The sequence below is a fragment of the Oncorhynchus kisutch genome, linkage group LG7 (assembly GCF_002021735.2).
Source record: "Oncorhynchus kisutch isolate 150728-3 linkage group LG7, Okis_V2, whole genome shotgun sequence".
Lineage (NCBI taxonomy): Eukaryota > Metazoa > Chordata > Actinopteri > Salmoniformes > Salmonidae > Oncorhynchus > Oncorhynchus kisutch.
In genome coordinates this window covers 10,558,773-10,583,798 of record NC_034180.2, presented here as the reverse complement: position 1 = coordinate 10,583,798, position 25,026 = coordinate 10,558,773, and the positions used below count along the sequence as shown (strand labels likewise).

At 43.8% G+C, this 25,026-nt stretch overlaps 1 protein-coding gene across 1 annotated transcript in view; it reads left to right on the top strand.

Moving 5' to 3' along the window:
* LOC109894783 (double C2-like domain-containing protein beta) overlaps positions 1–25,026 on the top strand; it is a 45,655-nt gene that overhangs the window by 6,000 nt on the left and 14,629 nt on the right. The window contains exons 2-8 of the mRNA XM_031828483.1: positions 387–840; positions 3,559–3,638; positions 4,656–4,730; positions 14,528–14,637; positions 20,187–20,313; positions 20,463–20,519; positions 22,372–22,496. Of these exons, the coding sequence (XP_031684343.1) occupies positions 405–840; positions 3,559–3,638; positions 4,656–4,730; positions 14,528–14,637; positions 20,187–20,313; positions 20,463–20,519; positions 22,372–22,496 (1,010 nt within the window). The 5' untranslated portion in view covers positions 387–404. The remainder of the gene's footprint in view (positions 1–386; positions 841–3,558; positions 3,639–4,655; positions 4,731–14,527; positions 14,638–20,186; positions 20,314–20,462; positions 20,520–22,371; positions 22,497–25,026) is intronic.

Genomic DNA, 25,026 nt, shown 5'->3' with positions numbered 1-25,026 from the left:
TGAATAACAGTAAATGGAGAGAGTAGAACGATACACTGTCAAACATGAATATGTATTCGGAGATCTGACATAGTAGCTCAATATTTTGACATGAAAGACTATTGAGATATTGGGAGTAGCTTACATCAGTTCAGGTACTTGAAGAAGAGCATTGTGAACAGTGGGAGAGCGAGGGAGAGAGAGGGTCAGCAAAAAAAAACAGGACGTGAGATATACTCGATAAAGTGAGTGATACTATCGCTCTGTCTCCCACCCTTCCTTTCCTCCCCTCTCATTCATTTTGCCCTCTCTATTTCTCTCTCTTCATCTCATGTCCATCCCCACCCCCCACAACACACACACACACACACACACCTAACTACCCACACACACACGCCTACCCACAGTCCCATCCGGCGGTCCACATGAGCGTATCGAAACCTCCTCCGCCCCACTCCCACTTCGCCCCCCCACCCAACTCTTCCACCTCCTCCCATCTCTCCATCCCTCCCTCCTCCTCCACCCCATCCTCCCCCGCACCTTCTCGTGCTACCTCCTCTGCTCCCAGATCTCTCCCTCCGCCCTCGCCCGTCAAGATCTCCATGCAGGAGCACTTTGCCATCAACGTGTGCCCGGGGCCCATAATGCCTATCCCGCAGATCTCCGACTTCTTCCCGCGCTTCCACGACTTTCCCATGACCCCTCCCCCGCCCCGGGAGAAGAAGATCCTGAAGGAACCAGATTTCGGATTGAGCAATGGAGGGGAGACGGACGGAGAGAATAAGGAGAAGGAGAGGAAACCCATCGAAGAGGACCGGGGGGAAAGGCAAGAAGGGGTGGATTCGGACGACGATGATGAAAGTGAGTCGGAGGGAGGGGGGTGGGGGTTTGGTGGGGTTCAGGGGTTAGGGAAAGGAAGGCCTTGGGTCAAGTATGGTGTTTGTGTGTGTGTGTGTGTGTGTGTGTGTGTGTGTGTGTGTGTGTGTGTGTGTGTGTGTGTGTGTGTGTGTGTGTGTGTGTGTGTGTGTGAATCTATTTCGAATCATTCTAGTGCCAACGCAAACATTCTCAATAAGATGCCATATCCTCAATTCATCTGAATGTTTATAATAATTAAGAACATCGCTCGGTAACACGTCATTAGACAGGGTTTTAAAGAAAGAGAAGTGGGCCAAATTTTCCTTCTCACATCTCCAACAACATCCAATTAATATCGCATAGATCCCATGTTTTGTTCCAAGTATATTTCAAAGGAATGAGCAATACACAAGCACAAATTAAGTGTTTCATGGATATATGAGGACGCAGAACAGAAAGGATTGGAAATTGAGAAATCTCATTTGACAATATTATTTTTTCCAAAACGTTCCACACAACGCATTCACAACACATCACAACCATTGCACATTTCCTCCTGGGTGTAGTTTAGCCACAACGGTTGTGTAAACGTTAGTTTTGTGCATACACTCATTAAACATATACAGTGCCTTCAGAAAATAGTCATACCCCTTGATTTATTCCACATTTTGTTGTGTAACAGAAGAAAGGATTCAAAATGGATGAACTAAAAAACTAATCTCACCCATATTCACACATTACCACATAATGACAAAGTAAAAATGTTACATTTTTGCAAATTTATTGAAAATGAAATACAGAAATATCAAATGTACATAACTATTCACACCCCATGAGTCAATACATTGTAGAAGCATCTTCGGCAGCTATTACAGCTATGTCTTTCTGGGTAAGTCTCTAAGAGCTTTGCACGCAATATTTGTACATTGTTCTTTGAATTCTTGAAGCTCTTGTCAAGTTGGTTGTTGAAAATTGCTAGACAGCCATTTTCAAGTCTTGCCATAGACTTTCAAGGCGAATGAAGTCAAACTGTCACTCGGCCACTCAGGAACATTCAATGTCGTCTTGGTAAGCAACCCCAGGGTATATTTGGCCTTGTGTTTTAGGTCATTGTTCTGCTTAAAGGTTAATTAATCTCCCAGTGTTTGGTGGAAAGCAGAATAGTCAAGGTTTTCCTTTAGGAGTTTGCCTGTGCTTAGCTCCATTCCATTTAATTTTTATACTGAAAAACTCCCTATTCTTTAACAATGACAAGAATACCCATAACATGATTCAGCTACCACTATGCTTGAAAATATGGAGAGTGGTAATCTTTGTAGTGACTGGGTGCATTGATACACCATTCAAAGTGTAATTAATAACTTATTATATGACTTTTGAAGCACATTTTTACTCCTGAACTTATTTAGGCTTGACATAACAAAGGGGTTGAATACTTTTTGACTCAAGACATTTCAGCTTTTAATTTTTCATTAGTTTGTCAAAATTTCCAAAATACATAATTCCACTTTGATATTGTGTGTAGGCCAGTGACACAAATGTCAAATTAAGGCTATAACACAACAAAATGTGGAAAACGTCAAGGGGTGTGAATACGTTCTGAAGGCACTGTGTGTTTTATTACAACGATTTTGACAATCGTGTACATCGATTGGTCAAAGTATGTGAGGCTCTAGTCAGTGTGGCTTGTGTTTCATTTGCTTGTCTTTCTGAATGCCCTTATGGTTTGAACTGTGGGTGTTAAAATGTCAGGCGAGTTAATTAACAATGTTCCAGTTGTGAAGTCATGTATTCATGCATGTCTGTTTCTCTGTTTGTCTCTGAGTGTGTTTGTGTTGTGTTTGACTTTGTCTCTATGAGTGTGTATGGGTATGTTTATCACAGTGTGCACAGGTGTCAAATTGTGTGTGTTTGTGCATGTCTACGCACATGAACTCGATGGGGTCCATGCGGTGATTTATGTAAATGAATGTGTATCCTAGTTAATCATCGGAAAACAAACACGGGGCTCAATATTCTTGAGGTTTAATCCCGACTCTCGAAGTCGCCATTTGTTTGTGTCAAAACCACTTTCTGGGTACATTTCTCAGTGTTAGCTGGCACTGCATGTGTTTAAGCGGACTGATTGTGAGTCGAACATCTTCTCCACCGTCATTGTCTAGCGTTCGTTGTCGCTCGCTCCGAGTTTCTCCGACAGAGGGGCTCACACACACACACACTGACAGACACACACACACACACACACTGTGTGATTTATTTTGCTTTGTCGGAGTATAATGTTATTCGGTCCTCAAGACTCTTTTTTTCTTTCCACTCACAGCGAGTAATACAAACAAGGTGTGTTTTTTTTAAGAGAATGTCAGGAAAATAAGCATTGGCGTATCCAGATTCCAGAATTGTGCAGGAGGCTGGAGTTACAGGTTTCTGTGTTTTGGGAGGTGGGGGGTGGAAGGTGTGTGTATATGTTTGGTGTTTATGTTTATGTGCATGCATCTGTCTGGCCATCTGTGCATTTATATGTGTTTATGTGCATGCATCTGTATGGCCATCTGTGCATGCATATGTGTTTATGTGCATGCTTCTGTATGGCCATCTGTGCATGCATATGTGTTTATGTGCATTCAGTTAATTTATACACACTTTTCTTGAGGCTGTATTCACAGCCAGGGCCAAACCAACGGCCAATAATGGATTGTCTGTATCGATTGTTTTGTTTTACAGCTTATCTGGGCACCCTGGAGTTCACCCTGCTCTTCGATCACGAGAACAACTGTCTACACTGTACAATCCACAAGGCCAAGGTAAGAAACTCAACTGTTCTAATCTCCGTCAGGGGCTAGGCTTGAAAACAAGACTCCACTTACACCCCAAGCCTAAGCTAAGCCACGTCCCCTCCACACAATGTGTCAAGACTCAAAGGGAAATTAGCTTAAGCGCTATCCAATCCACTGCAAGCCTCAGGTTAGCGTTGCAGCTTCAAACGTTACTCTAGATGTCTTTTCCCGCGGAGACAGGCTTAGCTCTGACCCAGCACATCAAGCCATGAAGCCGTGAAGACAATGGTGCTTGCCTAGAAAACCCGTGAACTCTATTCGGTGAGAGAGAACCGAGATTTATCTCTTAACAATGAGGCAGAGTTGAGTATTGATGTGATCCGGGCTAGAAAGATACATTTCGCATTCAGCCCACACCAGGCAAACATTCAATATATACTCCAATATATACTCATCTATTATGGTAGACCCATTCAATAATATAACCTGACTAAAAGTGCGTCCCAAATGTTACCCCATTCGATATAAAGTGCGCTACTTCTGACAAGCGCTATATGAGTCCTTGTCAAAAGTTGTGCACTACATAGCGAATACGGTGCGATTTGGGATCCAGCCGTAATTCTGTGCTTTCCTACTACTGTAATTTCAGGGAGTTGCTATCATTTGTCCTTTTTTGGAAGGCGATTGACTATGCTTATAACCCAGATAAGCACCCCAACCCAATGGAAAGCATTGGTAGTGCTGGCACACCTACATACAAACAGACTAGCTCGAGAAATGATGGACGTAGATTGAAAACGAGTTGAGTAGAATGGCATGAGACAAAATAGACAAAACAAGAGGAGAGTTGAACACCAAAGGACGTAACGCTCTTTTGTCATGCCCTGACCTTGTCTGGCATACAGCCTGTGGTGTATGACTGTATGCCATGTGTATGATAGCGTGTGTGTGTGTGTGACTCTCACTGTGTGTGTCTGCATATGTGTGCGCGAGTGCGTGCGCGTGTGCATCTGTAACCATCCCTGTGTGTGTGTCTCTCCACAGGGACTAAAGGCCATGGACTCCAACGGACTGGCCGATCCATACGTCAAGCTCCACCTCCTGCCTGGAGCAAGCAAGGTCACCACAACCTCCCTATCCCTCATCATCTTCCACATTAGTGGTACCCAGTCTATTAGTTGTGTGTGTGTGTGTGTGTTCCTTTCCACTGAAACAGCTTGCCTCACAGCGAAGCGCTAAATGGTCTTACCCAAACCACCATGACGTATCGAATGGACGGGAGAGTGCTTACTGTAATCCAAAACGAATTTGAAGTACTGCAGCTTTCGATAGCATGGCACTTAAGATTCCTAGAAATGATTGCCGTACTTTCATGAACATGGTACATTTTGAAATGATTCCAGTTGTGTATATTGTGGATAATATGTTGAATTCGGAGTGCTTCTCTGCTGTTTACGGGACAGACAATACCACCTGTGAGGTTGGTCAAAGCACTGGGCTTAATCAGTGTTTTCCATAAGCAGTGGTGGTCGGATCAACAGATGATAACAGCCTCATTATCTGTGTTCGAATACTTATACTAACCACACTAACTGTACTATTTGTGATGTAAATTGAGTATATAGAATGCTTATTGGTCGCAGTGTGGATATAGTTAGTGTGCCAAAAGCTCCCAGATGTCGTACTACATTGGCCAAAATATGAAGTATACAAGCAGTGGACACTATTTCCGTACTTTTAGGACCCATAATGACATTCTTCAGAAAATGGGTGTGGCTTCACATCGTTTGCAGATTTGAAGAAAACGCTGGAAAATATGCTGCCGAAGTCCAACGAGAGTGGATACAAATTCATCGCTAGGGCGAGTGAAATGGTCAGAGTGAGATGTTCTCTCATTTGTGTCTGGAAATAGCTAGCAAGCTAGCCAACGTTAGCTTGAGTGCTTGACTGCCATTGTCAGGTTAGAACGCTCGAATCAACCCTACTCCTCGGCCCGAGCGTCCAGTGTGAGCTCAGAGAGCGAAACTCTCTGAATTTATGAACGCCCAGAGCACACTGAGTGCTCTATGGCACTCCAGATTGAATTAAAGAACACACCCGAAGTCGTAAAATGTCTAGCTAGTAATTTGTTATACTAACAAGCTAGCAAGAGGTTGCATAGCAACAGCATCAACTTCCGGTAGATAGGCGAAAGCTAGTACACTCAATTGAAAGGATACCGCTCGTTTACAGTATACTAAAATGAACTAATAGTATATAGTATGTAGTATATACTCATTAAGTATGTAGTATACAGTATGCTAGTATGGGTATTCGAACACAGCTATTGTCAGCTGGCTACTTTTTTCAACTAACTAGGCTTCTTTTAATTTAAAAGTGTCAATAAGCTAGACAGAAACGTATAGTCTTCTCCCGCTAGAATTAATGATATGCCTCTTCTAGTGATCTATTGATAGGACAGGCGCGTGTCAGTCACAAAGCGAGTGATGACTGGGAAACTGCTGGTTTGTCAGTCTGCTCTTTGTTCTGCCTCGTGGTATCTGTGCTCTTCTTGTGCACTGTGGTCGGCTGCAGTCAAAGTTTGGGAGAATACAAACCAAGACGCAGGTAAAATTGCTACATTTAAAACAGCAATTCGAGTAAAGAGTAAAAAATGTAAACGCTGCCTATGTCCCAGCAGCCACTTTCCGGCAAACAGGAAAAGGAGTGGGGAAGTACAGGTAGACAGTTAGGATCCTGTTCCTGTTGTGTCCAGTTGCGGAGGGAGGTGTTTAATCTCAGGGTCCTTAGTTTAGTGTTGAGCTTGGAGGGCACTCTGGTGTTGAACGCTGAGCTGTTGTCAATGAACAGCATTCTTACATGGTTGTTCCTTTTGTCCAGGTGGGAAAGGGCAGTGTGGAGTGCAATAAAGATTGTGTTATCTGTGGATCTGTTGGGACGGTGTGCAAATTGGAGTGGGTCCAGGTTGTCTGGGATGATGGTTTTGATGTGAGCCATGACCAGCCTTTCAAAGCATTTCTGTCACGCCTGCTCCCGCTCCTCCTCTCTGGCGCTCAAAGGCGCCAGGCTGCCCATCATTACGCACACCTGCCACCATCATTACGCACATCAGCGCTTGCTGGAATCACCTGGACTCCATTACCTCGTTGATTGCCCCTCATATATCTGTCTGTCCCTCGGTTAGATCCCTGTGTCAGCATTATTGTTGTAATGTCGTTTTGTTCCCCCTGTCCAGACGCTGTTCTTGTTTTGTTATATGTCTGTTGTTTCATTAAATGTTCACTCCCTGTACTTGCTTCTCGTCTCCAGCGTCTGTCCTCACAATTTCATGGCTACAGATATGAAGGTTATTGGGCAATAGTCATTTACACAGGTTACTTTAGCGTTCTTTGACAAAGGGACTATGGTGGTCAGCTTGAAACATGTAGGTTTTACAGACTGGTCAGGGAGAGGTTGAAAATATCAGTGAAGACTGATACAGCTAGTATTTGCCCCATACAGCTCGTTCAGTGCTGTCATAGTGCCAGCATCGGTTTGTGTTGGTAAATAGACAGCTACTCTCTTGGTGTATAGTATGGTCTACAGCTTATCATGAGGTATTTGAACTCGGGTGACCAGAACCTCGAGACTTCCTTAATATTAGAGTGTGCGCAGCCGCTGTTGTTAACAAAAATACACACCACTTCCTCCCCAAACTTACCTGATACTGCCTTGCGGACTTGACGATGCATACGAAACCAGCTAGGTGTATATTATCCCTGTCCTGGTCCAGTTCTTCCGGGTCCCGTTGATAGGATCATCTTGAACAGAGCTCTTCCAGTTTGTTTGTTGTATGTTCACTAATAGAACTGGGGGTAGAGGCAGATTATTTATTTGCTGACGTGGTTTTGTCAGGGTTCCCGCACGTTGGCCTCTCTTACGTCGCCTTTTCCTCTTCTGAGTCTCTGGGATTAGGGCCTGGTCCGGGGGTCGGCAGTATGTCCTGCGCCGCTGACTGGTTGAGGTAGAAATCTTCATCCAAATAGAGGTTAGTGATGGTTGCTTTCTGTCATAGGGAAGGATGACGGAAACATTATGGAGGTAAACGGAACGGAAGCGCATCGGTGAGAGAGCCGTTCATTTGGCTACCTAATTTGCATACGGGCAGGCTATTACTGCTTTCTGGCGAATATCTGCAGATATATTATATTCAATCGTCACTGCAGGAACAATAGGTGGCGGAGAGAGAGACTCATTCTCTTCCAAAATATGATAAAAGAAAAGAGATTGAAGGTTAACAAAGCTAATGTCATGATACGTATTGCTATAGGCCTACTGGTTTGATTAAAGTGTCCAGTGGCGATTTTAGCATGCAAATCCAAAGTGGGAAAAACTCAACCAATTTTTCAAGATGCATGCCAGAAAAGCCACTACACAGCACAACACTAAACAATACATTTAATGCATTATAGCAGTGACAAACTGTTCGGGCCTACAGAAAGCTGTCCCGTCAGCTGTACTTTCCTTTCAGCACCATGGAGTGAATCCTTACCACCGGTACACCTGGCTATCAACGGGGCCTCATCTGGCAGCGAAACAGTTCAGTCAGCCTAATTTACTGCTTTTTTAAAAACAATAGCTGATATGGCTGACTTGCATAAATAAACATGGCTACTAGTGACTTCTTGTGGATTTGTGTAACTCCATAAAGAAAAAAGCATTCTCCTTCAAGAATAACGAATACTGACTTTTGGACCATACACAAACATTATTATATTTACGTTCAGTAAATTCATAATGTTTATTATCACACTTAGCTCTATGTATGAGCAAGTGCTTATTCGTTCAGCACTTTCAAACTGTAAGATAAATTCAGATAGATGTTAGTTCAGATAAATTCCAGCAACATGTTGAGGCCTTAACTTTCCTCTTCTTTGTCACCACAAACAGAGAGAGAGAGAAAGAGAGAAAACAACGGTTTCTCAGCTGTTAGCATACCATTTGAAGTATTTCATTGTGTGGTCTTAAAAGTAAGGAAAATACAATCACGGGGCTCCACTTTTATAGACAATATACTGACGCAAAGACAGAGCATTGCACAAACAACAACCCTCGCAATATGAACTGGAATTACTGGAACTTTTTGTTGAACAAAAGTATTTGAATGTGAAGAGACTGTTACTGGCAAACATGGTTACAGGCCATCATATACTATGATGGTCTGGTATATAGAGAACCACGTAAGCGAATTATAATAGGCTACACAAAGTAAGCGAAACAATGAATTGCATCATTCTAACATAGCCCAAGATGACGAATAATATACTAATCCGATAGACCTGTACATGTATAAGCAATATAACAATGGAGACTATGACATAAGGGAATGATGAGCAGATAATAGTCAAGCTGTAATTTCGATTAAGACATGAGTGAGCTGAAATGTACAGCGACAGAATTCAGAACATGGGCCATTCTTACAGTATTCTCCCTTTACACCAAGTCAGAACCGTAGGATAAATAACGGGGGAACATAAGCAGAATAAGTTGGGGGAATTTTGGCCCCTTCCTCCTGACAGAGCTGGTGTAACTGAGTCAGGTTTGTAGGCCTACTTTTTCTCACACGCTTTTCCAGTTCTGCCCCCAAATTTTCTATAGGATTGAGGTCTGGGCTTTGTGATAGCCACTCCAATACCTTGACTTTGTTGTCCTTAAGCCATTTTGCCACAACTTTGGAAGTATGCTTGGGGTCATTGTCCATTTGGAAGACCCATTTGTGACCAAGCTTTAACTTAACTTAAACTTAGCTTTAACTGACTGATGTCTTGAGATGTTGCTTCAATATATATACATAATTTCCCCTCCTCATGAAGCCATCTATTTTGTGAAGTGCACCAGTTCCTCCTGCAGCAAAGCAGCCCCACAACATGATGCTGCCACCCCCGTCTTTCACTGTTGGGAAGGTGTTCTTCGGTTGCAAGCCTCCCCCTTTTTCCTCCAAACATAACGATGGTCATTATGGCCAAACAGTTCTATTCTTGTTTCATCAGACCAGAGGATATTTCTCCAAAAAAGTACGATCTTCGTCCCCATGTGTAGTTGCAAACCGTAGTCTTATTTTTTTATGGTGGTTTTGGAGCAGTGGCTTCTTCCTTGCTGAGCGGCCTTTCAGATTATGTCGATATAGGACTCGTTTAGCTGTGGATATAGATGCTTTTGTACCTGTTTCCTCCAGCATCTTCACAAGATCCTTTGCTGTTGTTCTGGGATTGATTTTGCACTTTTCGCACCAAACTACATTCATCTCGAGGAGACAGAACACTTCTCCTTCCTGAGTGGTATGATGGCTACGTGGTTCCATTGTGTTTATTCTTGCGTACTATTGTTTGTACAGATGAACGTGGTATCTTCAGCCGTTTGGAAATTGCTACCAAGGATGATCCAGACTTGTGGAGATCTACAATTTTTTTCTGAGGTCTTAGCAAATTTCTTTTGATTTTCCAATGATGTCAAGATGCAAGGTAGGCCTTGAAATACATCCACAGGTACACCTCCAATTGACTCAAATGATATCAATTAGCCTATCAGAAGCTTTTAAAGCCATGACATCATTTTCTGGAATTTTCCAAGCTGTTTAAAGGCACAGTCAACTTAATGTATGTGAACTTCTTACCCACTGGAATTGTGATACCGTGAATTATAAGTAAAATAATCTGTCTGTAAATAATTGTGTCATGCACAAAGTAGATGTCCTAACCGACTTACAAAACTATAGTTTGTTAACATGAAATTTGTGGAGTTGTTGAAAAATGACTCTAACCTAAGTGTATGTAAACTTCCGTCTTCAACTGTCGTTTTTGAGATGTAGTTTTTGCCACAATAAATTACATTTAAAGAGTAAACTAAACTAGTTTTTCTGACCAAATTACTAATCTACCACCTTCCCTCAAAGTCCCACGCACAGTGATTGACAGGTCTGAAACCCTACCAACTCTGTGATTCACAAACATCCTGCCCCCTCTCCTGACAGTTCCGCCCACAGTGATTGATTGACAGGCCAAACTGTCAAAGGTCAATACAAATTGACACATTGGTTTCCTTACCCTAAGTGTCCACAGCAGCTGAGCCAGTAAAATACATATTTAAAGAACAAACATAATTGTGGCAATTCATATCTTCCAGTAAAACTGTAAATGTTTTTCATCTGAAGAGAAGACAGGTTTAAACCTGCTAAATTGTACTTTTTTGTTTGTTAGATCTGTCATTCTCATTGAACGCAAGTGTAAGAAGCAGTACATATGTTCTATGTGCGCAATTTCTATGCTTCCTGTTCTTAAGTTTCCTTTTTGTGTCTCTTTACAACAGACTGAATTCAAATTACTTTCAGTAATTTTAAATGTAAATTCATGTCTTTCTATTCAATACCACAACTTATTTTACAAACCTGGGAGTTAAAGTTGTTAAAGTTTGGGGCGGCAGGTAGCATAGTGGTTAGAGTGTTGGACTAGTAACCGAAAGGTTGCAAGATCAAATCCCTGAGCTGACAAGGTACAATTATGTTGTTCTGCCCCTGAACAAGGCAGTTCACCCACTGTTCCTAGGCCATCATTGAAAATAAGAATTTGTTCTTAACTGACTTGCCTAGTTAAATAAAGGTTTTTAAAAAACAATTCAAAAATTTAGCTGTGTATTTCTGTTGGAATCAAGGCATTAAAATGTACCAGAGGCCACCAAAATAGAGCTTGTTCTGCAAATTTGATTTACCCTAGCCCGGGAACTCTACTTTTTCTATTTGACTGGCTAGTCCAAATATCAAAACTGGGCTTTGGCTTTAGGGCTAAATGTTACTAGCTAGCTAATGTAGCATGTTGACACGCTACGTTGACTGAAAAGGAGCCCAGTTGTTTTGGCACTTCGCTGGTTAATGTGACATTTCTCTGTGCTCCACAGCATTGTTTTGGTCCCATTTTACTGGCTTTGTTGAGATTTTTGGAGTTGTTGTTCTCGGGAATGGTTGGGAGGTTTGGCAGCTGACACAATCTTCTCAGGTTGATTGTTGCTAGCGGCCATCTTGGGTTTGGGTCAACATCAAAGTAAGTTGTGATAGCCGCCTGGAGACAGAGCCAGACAGGTATTACAAACACTATGACTATGACTATGTGGTCGAACCCAAAAAATACAGGTCTGCTTCTGTTAATTCACCCCCCTCCTCCTTTTGTTCCACACCGTATTTCTCCATCCTGCCCTCCGTCCCGTCTCTGTCACTATCTCTATGTGACCCTCTATGACCTTGAAATAGCAACACAGTGCCAAGAGAAGGGTGGGAGGTAAAGGGGTGAGAGAAGGAGGGAGGGGGGGAGTGGATGAGGGGAGGGCAGCAGCAGGTGGTTGTCATGGAAACTGCGCCGATTGTTACACTGCTCACGTCAACAGGCGAGTGTAGATGGGGGGGTGGGGGGGGGGATATACGTCAGCACATACGTAAGTACCCACAAACCCCCGTTTGGTAAATATCAACCACATGAGTCTACGGCGCAGAGGAGTGGGGAGCACGTGAGCGTGAAACAGAGGATGACAGGCAGGGAGGGACTCACACGCATACACACCTCCTTGCACACACAGGGGCACGAGCACACACACACACTCTACCTCTCCCCCTTTCTATTTTTTTTCTTACTTACACTCACACACACATACACACACATACACACACATACACACACACACACACACACACACACACACACACACACACACACACACACACACACACACACACACACACACACACACACACACACACACACACACACACACACAGGGAGAGACTCCCACATAGATACACACTCCTTCACACACCAGCTTCCACACATACAGGGGCACAAGCTGATTCCTCCTACTAAAGGACCGCCAGACTCACATGGACAGAAACACCTGACTAAACACACCTCCACAGAAACACACACTTGCTCTCTCTCTCTCATGCACAAAAACATAACAAAAACATAATACACACCATTACACACTCTCTCCTACCGGACACACACGCACACATTGCACACATCACACAGAGAGAGATGAAGAGAGAGAGAGAGAGAGAGAGAGAGAGAGAGAGAGAGAGAGAGAGAGAGAGAGAGAGAGAGAAAGAAAGACAGTGACAGAGAGAGAGAGAGAGAGAGAGAGAGAGAGAGAGAGAGAGAGAGAGAGAGAGAGAGAGAGAGGAGGACAGAGACAGAAACTGAGAGAGAAAGTGCGAGAGAGGTGAAAAGATTGAGAGAGAGAGCGAGAGCAGTGAGAGTGGTTCTAGGTATCTTCCCGGCTCAACGTACTCATCTGCTCCCTGTCCCAATTGTGGCGCATGGAGAATGAGATTTCTGAGTCACAGTCTTAGCCAGTTGTGTGTGTGAGCTCGGGGAACAGGGGAGAGAGGGAAAGGAAGAGAGGGAGAGGGTCCATATAGACGGATGCGGGGAGAGGGAGAGGCTAAGAATGAAATATTTAGGGGAACATGTAACAGCATTGATGACGGGGGGAAGGGGGCGGGGGAGAGAAAGAGAGATGGAGCCAGGCAGGCAATTTTTTTTTATGACACCATATGCTGTTTTGGCCGGGATGTACCTGGGGGTATCGATGGAAAAGCGGAGATGAGAAAGAGGGGGAAAAAGAGTGAAGGATGAGAGAGAGGGAGAGAGATGAAACGAAGTAGGGAGGAATGGAGGAATTTGAGAGATTTGAGGAAGAAAGTGAGAGATAGAGAAAGGTTTAGAGAGAGAGAAGGATGGAGAGAGGCAATTAGCTCCGGAGCACCAGAATGCCCCGGGGAGCTGGGATTTAGGCTCGCGCTTGAGCAACTTGGGAGTATACAGTCCTTTGCTCTCTTGGTGTGTTTGTGCACGTCTATGTGCGTGCGTGCTTGCTTGCATGTGTGCGTGTGCATGTGTGTCCGTGTGTGTGTTTGTGTGTGTGTGTGTGCACTGGGGGGATTCAAGACCAAGTAAGTGAGGAAGCGTGCCTGGTCTCGGCATCAAAACAAGACACAGCCGTTGTGTAACCAAGAAAATAAATGAAATATGTAAAACAGCAGCACGTCCTGGAGGCAACATATAATGGAAAATAGTAGCTAGAAACGGCCAATGTGATAACCCTGCCTTCTCAATCATTCATGAAGGGGAAGTTAGCGTAGCATTATCGGACGCTAACGCTGGGCCTTTCTTCATTGAGAGGCTTTGATTTTTCATGCTAATTGTGTTAGCGCGGGCTAATTGACAGGTGTGGTGTGTTAGCGTTAGCGCAGTGCTTGTTTGCAGGTCTGGCCGGTAGTGGTGCTAGCGACAGGCTAGGGGAGACAGACAGACAGGTGACGCGGGGAAGCCTCATGTCCTCCTGTTCTCCTCTATAAAGTAGGTGAGCAGATGTCTACCATTTCCTGGGGGAAGGAGATAAATTACGTTTCCTCTCTCTCTCTCTCTCTCTTTCTCTCTCTCTCTCTCTCTCTCTCTCTCTCTCTCCCTCTCCCTCTCTCTCTCGCTCTCTCTGTCCTTTGCTGTATCATCTCACTCTATCACTTCCTCTCATCATCCTAACCTCTCTGTGTGTCTCTCTCTTCCTAATTATTTCCCTCATATCTCAACTCCCTCTTACTCCACCCCAATTGCCCTCTCCCGCTCCAACTTATTGCCTCACCTCTTTCTCTCTCTCTCTCTCTCTCTCTCTCTCTCTCTCTCTCTCTCTCTCTCTCTCTCATATCTCTTCCCACCTGTCACTTTCTCAGTCCCCCATTTCTTTCCCCTATGCTCGCACACCCACTATTTTCTATACTTTTCATTTCTCTCTCCTCTCTCCCTCTTTCAACCAATCCTTTCTCTCCCTCTTTTTGAACCTCCCTTCTCAATTTCCATCTCTCATCCCTCTCTCCTTCTCACTTTCGTCCCCTGCAGGCGAACAAGCTCCGCACCAAAACACTGAAGAACACTCTGAACCCGGTGTGGAGTGAGACACTGATGTACCACGGCATCACCGCTATCGACATGACCACCAAAACCCTCAGGTACTGAACTACAGAGAACTACAACTCCTATATATATGTTATACTGGCATATTTTATAAAACAACTTGCCTACAGTTCCCAGAGGGCCATCGGGCCAATTAATTATCCAACGGACGAACACACACACTGGCCACACACACTGGCCAACTGTTCCATTAGCAGTCGCCGCGGTAACACACTCAGGTGTTGGCTCCCGTTCAGAGTCTCAGCCCCCTCATTCCTCAAGTGCTCTTGATACAGAGCGCTGAAGTGATGTAGGTCGAGCGCGGCAACTTTGTGCGCGTGTGTTTGTGTTTGTGTGTTTGGCACCTTCATGATAATGTAGCAATGTCAAACCCATGCCTCAGGGATATACACACAGACATAGGCACACACGCACGCACACACACACACACACACACACGCACATACAATGCCTTCAGAAAGTATTCACACCCCTCGACTTTTTCCACATTTTGTTGCGTTACAAGATGGAAATAAATGTCATTTTTTTGTTCGCAATCTACACAAAATATTCTGTCAAAGTGGAAGAAAAATTCAAGCTTTTGTTTAAAAAATATATAAAATAAAAACACTATTAAATCTGGATTACATAAGTATTCAACCCCCTGAGTCAATACATGTTAGAATCACCTTTGGCAGTGTTTAAAGCAGTGAGACTCTCTGGGTAAGCCTCTAAGAGCTTTACCAACATGGATTGAACAATGTTTGCACATTAGTCTTTAAAGAATTCTTCAAGCTCTGTCAAGATGGTTGTTGATCCTTGCTAGACAGCCACGTTCAAGTCTTGCAGTCAAAACTGTAACTTGGCCACTCAGGAACATTCAATGTCGTCTTGGTAAGCAACTCCAGTGTATATTTGGCCTTGTGCTTTAGGTTTGCTGAAAGGTGCATTTGTCTCCCAGTGTCTGGTGGAAAGAAGACTGAACCAGGGTTTCCTCTAGGATTTTGCCTATGCTTAGCTCTATTCCATTTATTTTTATCCCCAAAAAGTCCCCAGACCTTGCCAATGACCTGCATACCCATAACATGATGCAGCCACCACCATGCTTGAAAATATGAAGAGAGGTACTCAGTGATGTATTGCGTTGGAATTTCCCCAAATTTCCCCAAATTCAGGACATAAAGTTAATTTCTTTGCCATATTTTTTGCAGTTTTACTTGAGTGCCTTATTGCAAACAAGATGCATGTTTTGGAATATTTGTATTCTGTACAGGCTTCCTTCTTTTCACTCTGTAATTTAGGTTAGTATTGTGGAGTAACTGCAATGTTGTTGATCCATCCTCAGTTTTCTGTTTGCGGGCCATGGTCTCATGTTGAAATCCTTGGGTTGTTTCCTTCCTTTCCGGCAACTGAGTTAGGAAGGACGCCTGTATCTTTGTAGTGACTGGGAGTATTGATCCACCACCCAAAGTGTAATTAATAACTTCACCATGCTCAAAGGTATATTGAGCGTCCGCTTTAAAACATTTGACCCATCTAACCAATAGGTGCCCTTCTTTGCGACGCATTGGAAAACCTCCCTGGTCATTGTGGTTGAATCTGTGTTTGAATTTCACTGCTTTACTGAGGGAACTTACAGATAATTGTGTGGGTGGAGTACAGAAAGGTCATTCAAAAATCATTTTAAACACTCTTATTGCACACCTAGTGAGTCCATGCAACTTATTATGTGATTTTGTACTCCTGAACTTATTTAGGCTTGCCATAACAAAGTGGTTGATCACTTATTGACTCAAGACATTTCAGCTTTTCATTTTGAATTAATTTGTAAAAATGTCTAAAAACATAATTCCACTTTGACATGATGGGATATTGTGTGTAGGCCGGTGACGCACAATTTCTATTTAATTCATTTTAACACAGAAAATTGTAGAAAAAGTCAAGGGATGTGAATACATTCTGATTGCACTGTACACACACTTCTCACCCCTTATTCTAATGCATCTGGTCTGCAGTGTGTGCTGGACAGATACCCTCTGGCATGCAGTCAAGGGCAGACACTGGGCAGAGAAGCCATGTAGCGCCCCCTCCCCACAGACACAAACACACACCAAGCCCCCAAACACACACACACACACACACACACACACACACACACACACACACACACACACACACACACACACACACACACACACACACACACACACACACACACACACACACACACACACTCCATCTCTTTGTAGATAAGGATTCAGGAAAGACCCTGAATGCCCGGGGAAGCCACCTGACCTCCAGCCAAGGATACAGCTTCCAGACACAGGCCAACACAGAAGCTAGGGAGAGTCAGGAAAGGGAGGACAGAATGGAAGAGGGAGAGGGAGGGATGCCAAGAATGAGGGAAGAGAGAGAGAGGGAGGGATGCCAAGAAAGAGGGTATAGATGAGGACAGACAGGGGAAGGAAAGAGAAGAGAGAATTGGGGTTCCTAGAAAGAGGGGATAGAGGTGGAGAAAGAGAGGGAAATGGTGGAGAGAAAGAGGCACAGTGCTTGGGAGAGGGGGAACATTTTCAGACGAGTAGGAGAGAGAGTTATATAGAAATAGATAGACAGTGGGGGAGTGGATGCAGGGCAAACCATGAAAGAGAGAAAAAGTTGAGGGGAGAGAGTGATAGATGAAAAGAGAAAGTAATCACTGGGAATTTGGAATTAGCATAGCATAGGCAGTGGATGTGAATAGGGAATTGTAGCGTAGCATAGAGTGGATGGGGATAGGGGATTGTAGTGTAGCATAGAGTGAATGGGGATAGGGAATTGTAGCGTAGCATAGAGTGGATGGGGATAGGGGATTGTAGCGTAGCATAGAGTGGATGGGGATAGGGAATTGTAGCGTAGCATAGAGTGGATGGGGATAGGGGATTGTAGCGTAGCATAGAGTGGATGGGGATAGGGAATTGTAGCGTAGCATAGAGTGGATGGGGATAGGGGATTGTAGCGTAGCATAGAGTGGATGGGGATAGGGAATTGTAGCGTAGCATAGAGTGGATGGGGATAGGGAATTGTAGCGTGGCATAGAGTGGATGGGGATAGGGAATTGTAGCGTAACATAGAGTGGATGGGGATAGGGAATTGTAGCGTAGCATAGAGTGGATGGGGATAGGGAATTGTAGCGTAGCATAGAGTGGAAGGGGAAAGGGAACTGTAGCATAGCATAGAGTGGATGGGGATAGGGAATTGTAGCGTAGCATAGAGTGGAAGGGGAAAGGGAATTGTAGCATAGCATAGAGTGGATGGGGATAGGGAATTGTAGCGTAGCATAGAGTGGATGGGGATAGGGAACTGTAGCATAGCATAGAGTGGATGGGGATAGGGAATTGTAGCGTAGCATAGGGACTGATAATGGTAATATGCATTTAGCATCCAGCAAGGACTTTTATTGTGTGTTATAACTTCAGGCGCAAGGCAATAGCTGTAACTTAAATTGTTCAAAAATGCTGCTCCTATACTTGTTAGTAAACTACAGGGTTGGGTCTTGGCAATTGTGCTGTAAATGTCCTCTTATGTCATCCTACGGCGTCCTACGGTCAGTCAATGGAGAGCTCCACAGCGGTGTAGAAAAGGTTCTGTTGGCTCGGTGTGACAAGACCACGGCCTCCTGGTTCAGCACCTTGTCATAGCCCAGGCAAGACCGACAGAGTGCCAGTCTGATGGCAGGACTACATTGTTCCCACCTCTCTATCTCTCGACAGTAGAACCTCAAAAGACACAAACCTCAGAGGACCAACCAGTCAACTGAACAGGCAAAATCAAACCCCTCCAGCACACATATTAAATGAAGAAGAAAAAAACTTCTGTCTGCTACAGACAAACGTTTAAAAAAAAAAAGTGCTGTAGCACATAAGCTATTTATAATGTCTGGCTAAATTATTAGAGAACACAATAAATCCTTTTCTGTAACGGTTTGATGCACTGTGAATTTCAGACGTTTCGGTTCAGACCTCCATCCACACATGTTCCCATCACTGAGGTCCTACTGTGTCTCTCTACACTGAGTGTACAAAACAATGATATCTCCATGCCTTAGACTGACCAGGTGAATCCAGGTGAAAGCTATGATCCCATATTGATGTCACTTGTTAAATCCACTTCACTTCGTGTAGATGAAGGGGAGGAGACAGGTTAAATAATTATTTTTAAGCCCCAAGACAATTGAGACATGGATTATGTGTGTGTGTCATTCAGTGGGTGAATGGGCAAGACAAAAATATTTAAGTGCTGTTGAACGGGGTATGGTAGTAGGTGCCAGACTCGCCGGTCTGTGTCAATAACTGCAACGCTGCTGGGTTTTTCACACTCAACAGTTTCCTGTGTGTATCAAGAATGGTCCACCACCCAAAAGGACATCCAGACAACTTGACACAACCCGAGGGGAAGCATTGGAGTCAACATGGGACAAGCATCCATGTGGAAACGCTTTCGACACCTTGTAGAGTCCACGCCCCCGACGAAATGAGGTTGTTCTGAGGGCAAAACAAACATCTCACCATCATTTAATATAGAATGACACATAAAATGGCGACTGATCCCGTTATATAAGAATTGGTCAAACGCATGTTACTGCGACCCTGAGGTATGTCTCACAATGATAAAGATGCAAAGAACATGGTTTGGGTGAAATTGTGGGAGTATGAGAGCGAGAGAGAGAGAGAGAGAGAGAGAGAGCGAGAGAGAGAGAGAGAGAGAGAGAGAGCGAGAGAGAGAGAGAGAGAGAGAACACCCGGGCTACAGCCCAGAGGGATATGCAGCAAGGTGAGAGAACATCTGAGAGCAGGAGGGTAGAGTAGCAGTTGAAGGAGTGAACACGACTAGCATACCGCAGTTGTCATAAAGACGTGAGACAAACCTTAGGCTATTCTCAGTTCTTGAAACGTCTCAAGTGCACTACAGAAAAAGTGGACAGACAGACTTTCAGACAGGCAGGCAGACAGACATGTACAGCACAGAGTGTAGCTACAGTTAACTGGCAAAATGAAGGAAACACCAACATATGGTGTCTTAATAGGGCGTTTGGGCTCCACGAGCCAGAACAGCTTCAATGCACATTGTCGTAGATTCTATAAGTGTCTGGTGGTGGAAAATGTTGTCTCAGGTGACGCTCCAGAATCTCCCATAAGTGTTGGGTTGAGATCTGGTCACATGATCATGGCATATGGTTTATATAATTTTCATGCTCATCAAACCATTCAACGGCCAGTCCTGCCCTGTGGATGGGGCATTGTCATCCTATGAGGGCATAGCCATCGTAGCCTAAGCATGCTGGGATGTTAATTGCTTAATTAACTCAGGAACCACACCTGTGTGGAAGCACCTGCTTTTAATATACTTTGTATCCCTCATTTCCTCAAGTGTTTCCATTATTCTGGCAGTTACCTGTAGCTCAGTGGGGCTTCTATTTGCAGCTTGGAGAAGCCCAGAGTTTACTGATAGACACAGATCCAAATGAGCGTAATGCTCACTGCTAGCTCTTGGGAGGACATGTATCTTTCTCACTTTCTGCATGTGTATGTGGCATGCCTGTCTGTGTGTATCTGTGTGTGTGTAGGCTTTGTGTGTGCGACATGGACAGGCTCGGTCGTAACGAGTTTATCGGAGAGGTCCGGGTCGCCTTGAAGAAACTGAGCAAGGGCGAGAGCAAAAGATTCAAAATGGGTCTGGAGAGAATCACACAGGTATGTAGTGGATGTGTGTGTTTGTGTGCGTGCATGTGAGTATATGCGTGTAAGTGTGTGTGTGTGCGTGTGTGTATGCGTCAGTTCGCCAATGGGCTCTAATGATTTACAAACTGTGTATTGAAATCAACCTCCCTTCTCCCACTCAGAACAAAGACATCAACAAAGAAACTGTGGAGCAAGGAACACCTGTGGCTGAGGAAGAGGTACGAAGATTACCATAATTGTCATACATATTGTCGACTCTGTCAATCACCACATCCTCATCATCAGACTCGATAGCCTTGGTTTCTCAAATGATTGCCTCGCCTGGTTCACCAACTACTTCTCTGATAGAGTTCAGTATGTTAAATCGGAGGGCCTGTTGTCCGGGCCTCTGGCAGTCTCTATGGGGGTGCCACAGGGTTCAATTCTTGGACCGACTCTCTTCTCTGTATACATCAATGATGTCGCTCTTGCTGCTGGTGAGTCTCTGATCCACCTCTACTCAGACGACACCATTCTGTATACTTCTGGCCCTTCTTTGGACACTGTGTTAACAACTCTCCAGACGAGCTTCAATGCCATACAACTCTCCTTCCGTGGCCTCCAATTGCTCTTAAATACAAGTAAAACGAAATGCATGCTCTTCAACCGATCGCTGCCTGCACCTGCCCGCCCGTCCAACATCACTACTCTGGACGGTTCTGACTTAGAATATGTGGACAACTACAAACACCTAGGTGTCTGGTTAGACTGTAAACTCTCCTTCCAGACTCATATCAAACATCTCCAATCCAAAGTTAAATCTAGAAGTGGCTTCCTATTTCGCAACAAAGCATCCTTCACTCATGCTGCCAAACATACCCTTGTAAAACTGACCATCCTACCGATCCTCGACTTCGGCAATGTCATTTACAAAATAGCCTCCAACACTCTACTCAATAAATTGGATGCAGTCTATCACAGTGCCATCCGTTTTGTCACCAAAGCCCCATATACTACCCACCACTGTGACCTGTACGCTCTCGTTGGCTGGCCCTCGCTTCATACTCGTCGTTAAACCCCCTTATCTCAGCTCACTGGTCACCATAGCAGCACCCACCTGCAGCACGCGCTCCAGCAGGTATATCTCTCTGGTCACCACCAAAACCAATTCTTCCTTTGGCCGCCTCTCCTTCCAGTTCTCTGCTGCCAATGACTGGAACGAACTACAAAAATCTCTGAAACTGGAAACAGTTATCTCACTCACTAGCTTTAAGCACCAGCTGTCAGAGCAGCTCACAGATTACTGCACCTGTACATAGCCCATCTATAATTTAGCCCAAACAACTACCTCTCCCCCTACTGTATTTATTTATTTATTTTGCTCCTTTGCACCCCATTATTTCTATCTCTACTTTGCACATTCTTCCACTGTAAATCTACCATTCCAGTGTTTTACTTGCTATATTGTATTTACTTTTTTTTGCCTTTACCTCCCTTATCTCACCTCATTTGCTCACATTGTATATAGACTTATTTTTCTACTGTATTATTGACTGTATGTTTGTTTTACTCCATGTGTAACTCTGTGTTGTTGTTTGTGTCGAACTGCTTTGCTTTATCTTGGCCAGGTCGCAATTGTAAATGAGAATTTGTTCTCAACTTGCCTACCTGGTTAAATAAAGGTGAAATAAAAAAATACAAAATAAAAATAGTAGAGATTGTCATATAGATATAGTAGTGGCCGTAGCAGGAGTACTAACATTAGTTGTGCTACTACTAGTACTCTAGTAGTAGTAATAACAGTGGTGCCACGATTACAACAGTAGTACTAATCCCAGGGTTATTGACAGTCCTGTCATTGATTTCCCAACATGCAATTCAATTAATATTATTATTTTCATTCCTTTTATAACTTAAATTACCCTATTGTATGTTTTTAATTGCCTGTTTTACATGTGTTGGTTTTAATCTGACATACAGTACATTAATTAAATCTGACATTTAATTGGCATATATTAAGGGCACTATGAATAAAGTTGATCTTTAGATTTGTAGTGGTGTCATGGCTAATTGTGTCACCCCCTCCCCCAGCGTGGTCGTATTCTGGTGTCGCTCTGCTACAGCCCAGAAAAGAGTTGTTTACTGGTTGGCATCGTACGCTGTGCCCACCTCGCCGCCATGGACTCCAATGGGTACTCTGACCCCTTCGTCAAGATGTAAGTCTTGACACACACACACACACACACACACACACAAAGAACGGAATGATGATGTGATGATGGATGGAACGGATGGAGGAACGAATGGAGGAAAGGTTGTTGTTGTTGTCCCTTGTCGTTTCACATTACTTGTTGTTATACATTAGTAGGTCTTGTGGTGTCCTGTTGCTAGATGCCAGTCAGCAGTCATCCCAGTTGTGCCGGCTGGATCATATAGGTCAGCAACAAAGGCTCTCTAGCATTACCGCAAAAATGGAAGAGGCAAGTGGAAGGGGGAGAAAGTACAGAACTTGTCTGTCGGCCCTGAATTAAAGACCAAAATTGGTTAAAGAAAATTGTGCTGAATAAAAAAGTATACCAGTGTCAATAAGGACAGCTGTGCCATATAGATTGCAACATAGTTGGGAAGAGATTTTTGTTTTAGCGTTTCCATAGAACGACGACAGATTCAAAACGTAGAGTTTTTCCATTTAAATGACTCTACAAAGTTCTTGCAACCAATAGAATGTTGTATACAGTACATATATTGTTATACAGTATGTCACATTGACAGACTCTACCACAACCTTAGTGCATGAGTCATGACACATTGAAACTTTATTTACGCTCTATACAAATTGACAGGGGAGACCTGACTGGCATAGATGAATACATGCAACACAAATAAATAATCAACTGCTCGTACTCTCTAGAGTCGACACTGTCACAAGTCAATGTTTCCCAATCTGTTCACACTTACCCCCTCGACTGCATATTTTCTCTTCCAGTTTGGGAAAATAGCACCCCTGATTCAACTAATCAGCTACTCGTCAAGCCTTTGATTGGTTGAATCGGGTGTGCAGGATGTGCTGGTTCTGGGCTGCAGCTAAAGAATTGTGCAGTCGTGAAAGGTTTCCTAGGAGCACATTGGGAATCACTGTGGTGGCATTATGTAAGCTAGCGGGTTCATTGTTATTCATATGACAACCTGTACTGTACATATACTGTCGGCATCATGTCTTGACAGAGCATTCAGGCTGAGCCGGAGTCCCAAATGGCACCATATTTCCTGTGGGCCATGGTCAAAAGGTAGTGCACTAGGGGAAATAGGATGCCATTTGGGACGACACTCTCGGGCGTAAATGGCTAATCGTTATTCATGCACTTCGCACCTGAATATGAAAATCCCCGACAGTCATTCGATTCGGGTTCTACGCCTACATGGTCAATCATCATCAACTAAAAAAAAAGTCATTTTTGTTGTTTGCTTGTAGTGTTGATTTTGATGAGGCATCATCTGCAACTTTCGATTGAAACAGAGCGGTATATCTACATACGATTTTTACAAAGTGTCTTTGCTGAAAGTTGAGAGCCAATGAAATCCGATCCCCTCCCACTCGCAAAGGTTGCGCCGGTCGTCCCCTTTGAGGAAAGATTTCAAATTGGCGTGTTAAAAAAAGAGCAACCTTAAAATACCTACCATGTTACACATTTAATCATGTCAGAACGCGTTGAAAACTTCACCCATAGTAAAACCTTTTGTAGAATTTTATACAAATATTTGATTGATAGGAGCGGGGGAATACACCAAAACACAGCAAAGACGTCATTCACGAAGTAATCAAATGAAGACAGCACTTCTAAAAGCCGACTTTCACACCATAGCCTGCTGAATTTGCAAGATCACTTTTCTTTCATTTAGATTTTGGCACAAATGTAAATGTGGCACTGACTCGCCCGTGGATTGATGTTTCAGCGTTGTCTCAATGAAGAGTTTGGCGCTCGACTATCCACGTGCAGTTAGCAGCTGGCTAGCTTCAGTTAGCTGAGGAGATCTAGCTTGCTTCGTAGTATTACCCCTCTGATTCATAGCGTAGGGCTCTGGGTTCACTTGTTTGTAAACTGTGGTGAGGAAGGGTGGGACTTGAATGGAAAGACTACACATCCAAGTGTGTAAATCAAAGACGAGATTGGACAACGGTACAAATAATAAGAAATGTATAATCAATCAAATGTATTCATAAAGGCCTTTTTACATCAGCCGTCACAAAGTGCTGTACAGAAACCCAACCTATAACAGATGTGTGAAGCACGGTGGCTAGGAAAAACTCCCTAGAAAGTCAGAAACCTAGAGAGGAAACCAGGCTCAGAGGGGTGGCCAGTCCCCTTCTGGCTGTGCCGGGTGGAGATTATAACAGTATATGGCCAAGATGTTCAAACGTTCATAGATGACCAGCAGGCTCAAATAATAATAATTATCACAGTGGTTGTAGAGGGTGCAACAGGTCAGCACCTCAGGAGTAAATGTCAGTTGACTTTTCAAAGCCAAGCATTGAGAGGTAGAGAGGTAGCGAGGTAGACAGAGAGAGAGATTTGCATGCATTGGAGTGATATAGATATGTTTAATGCATCACCAACCCGTAATCCTCTGCACCCACCCCCCCACCCCCGTTCCTATTGAAATGTAGGAAAATATGTAGGAGGTAGGAACTCCGTCTAAAGACCAAGAGATGGAAAGGAGAGGTTAGTCAACAGGGGCAAAAAGAGG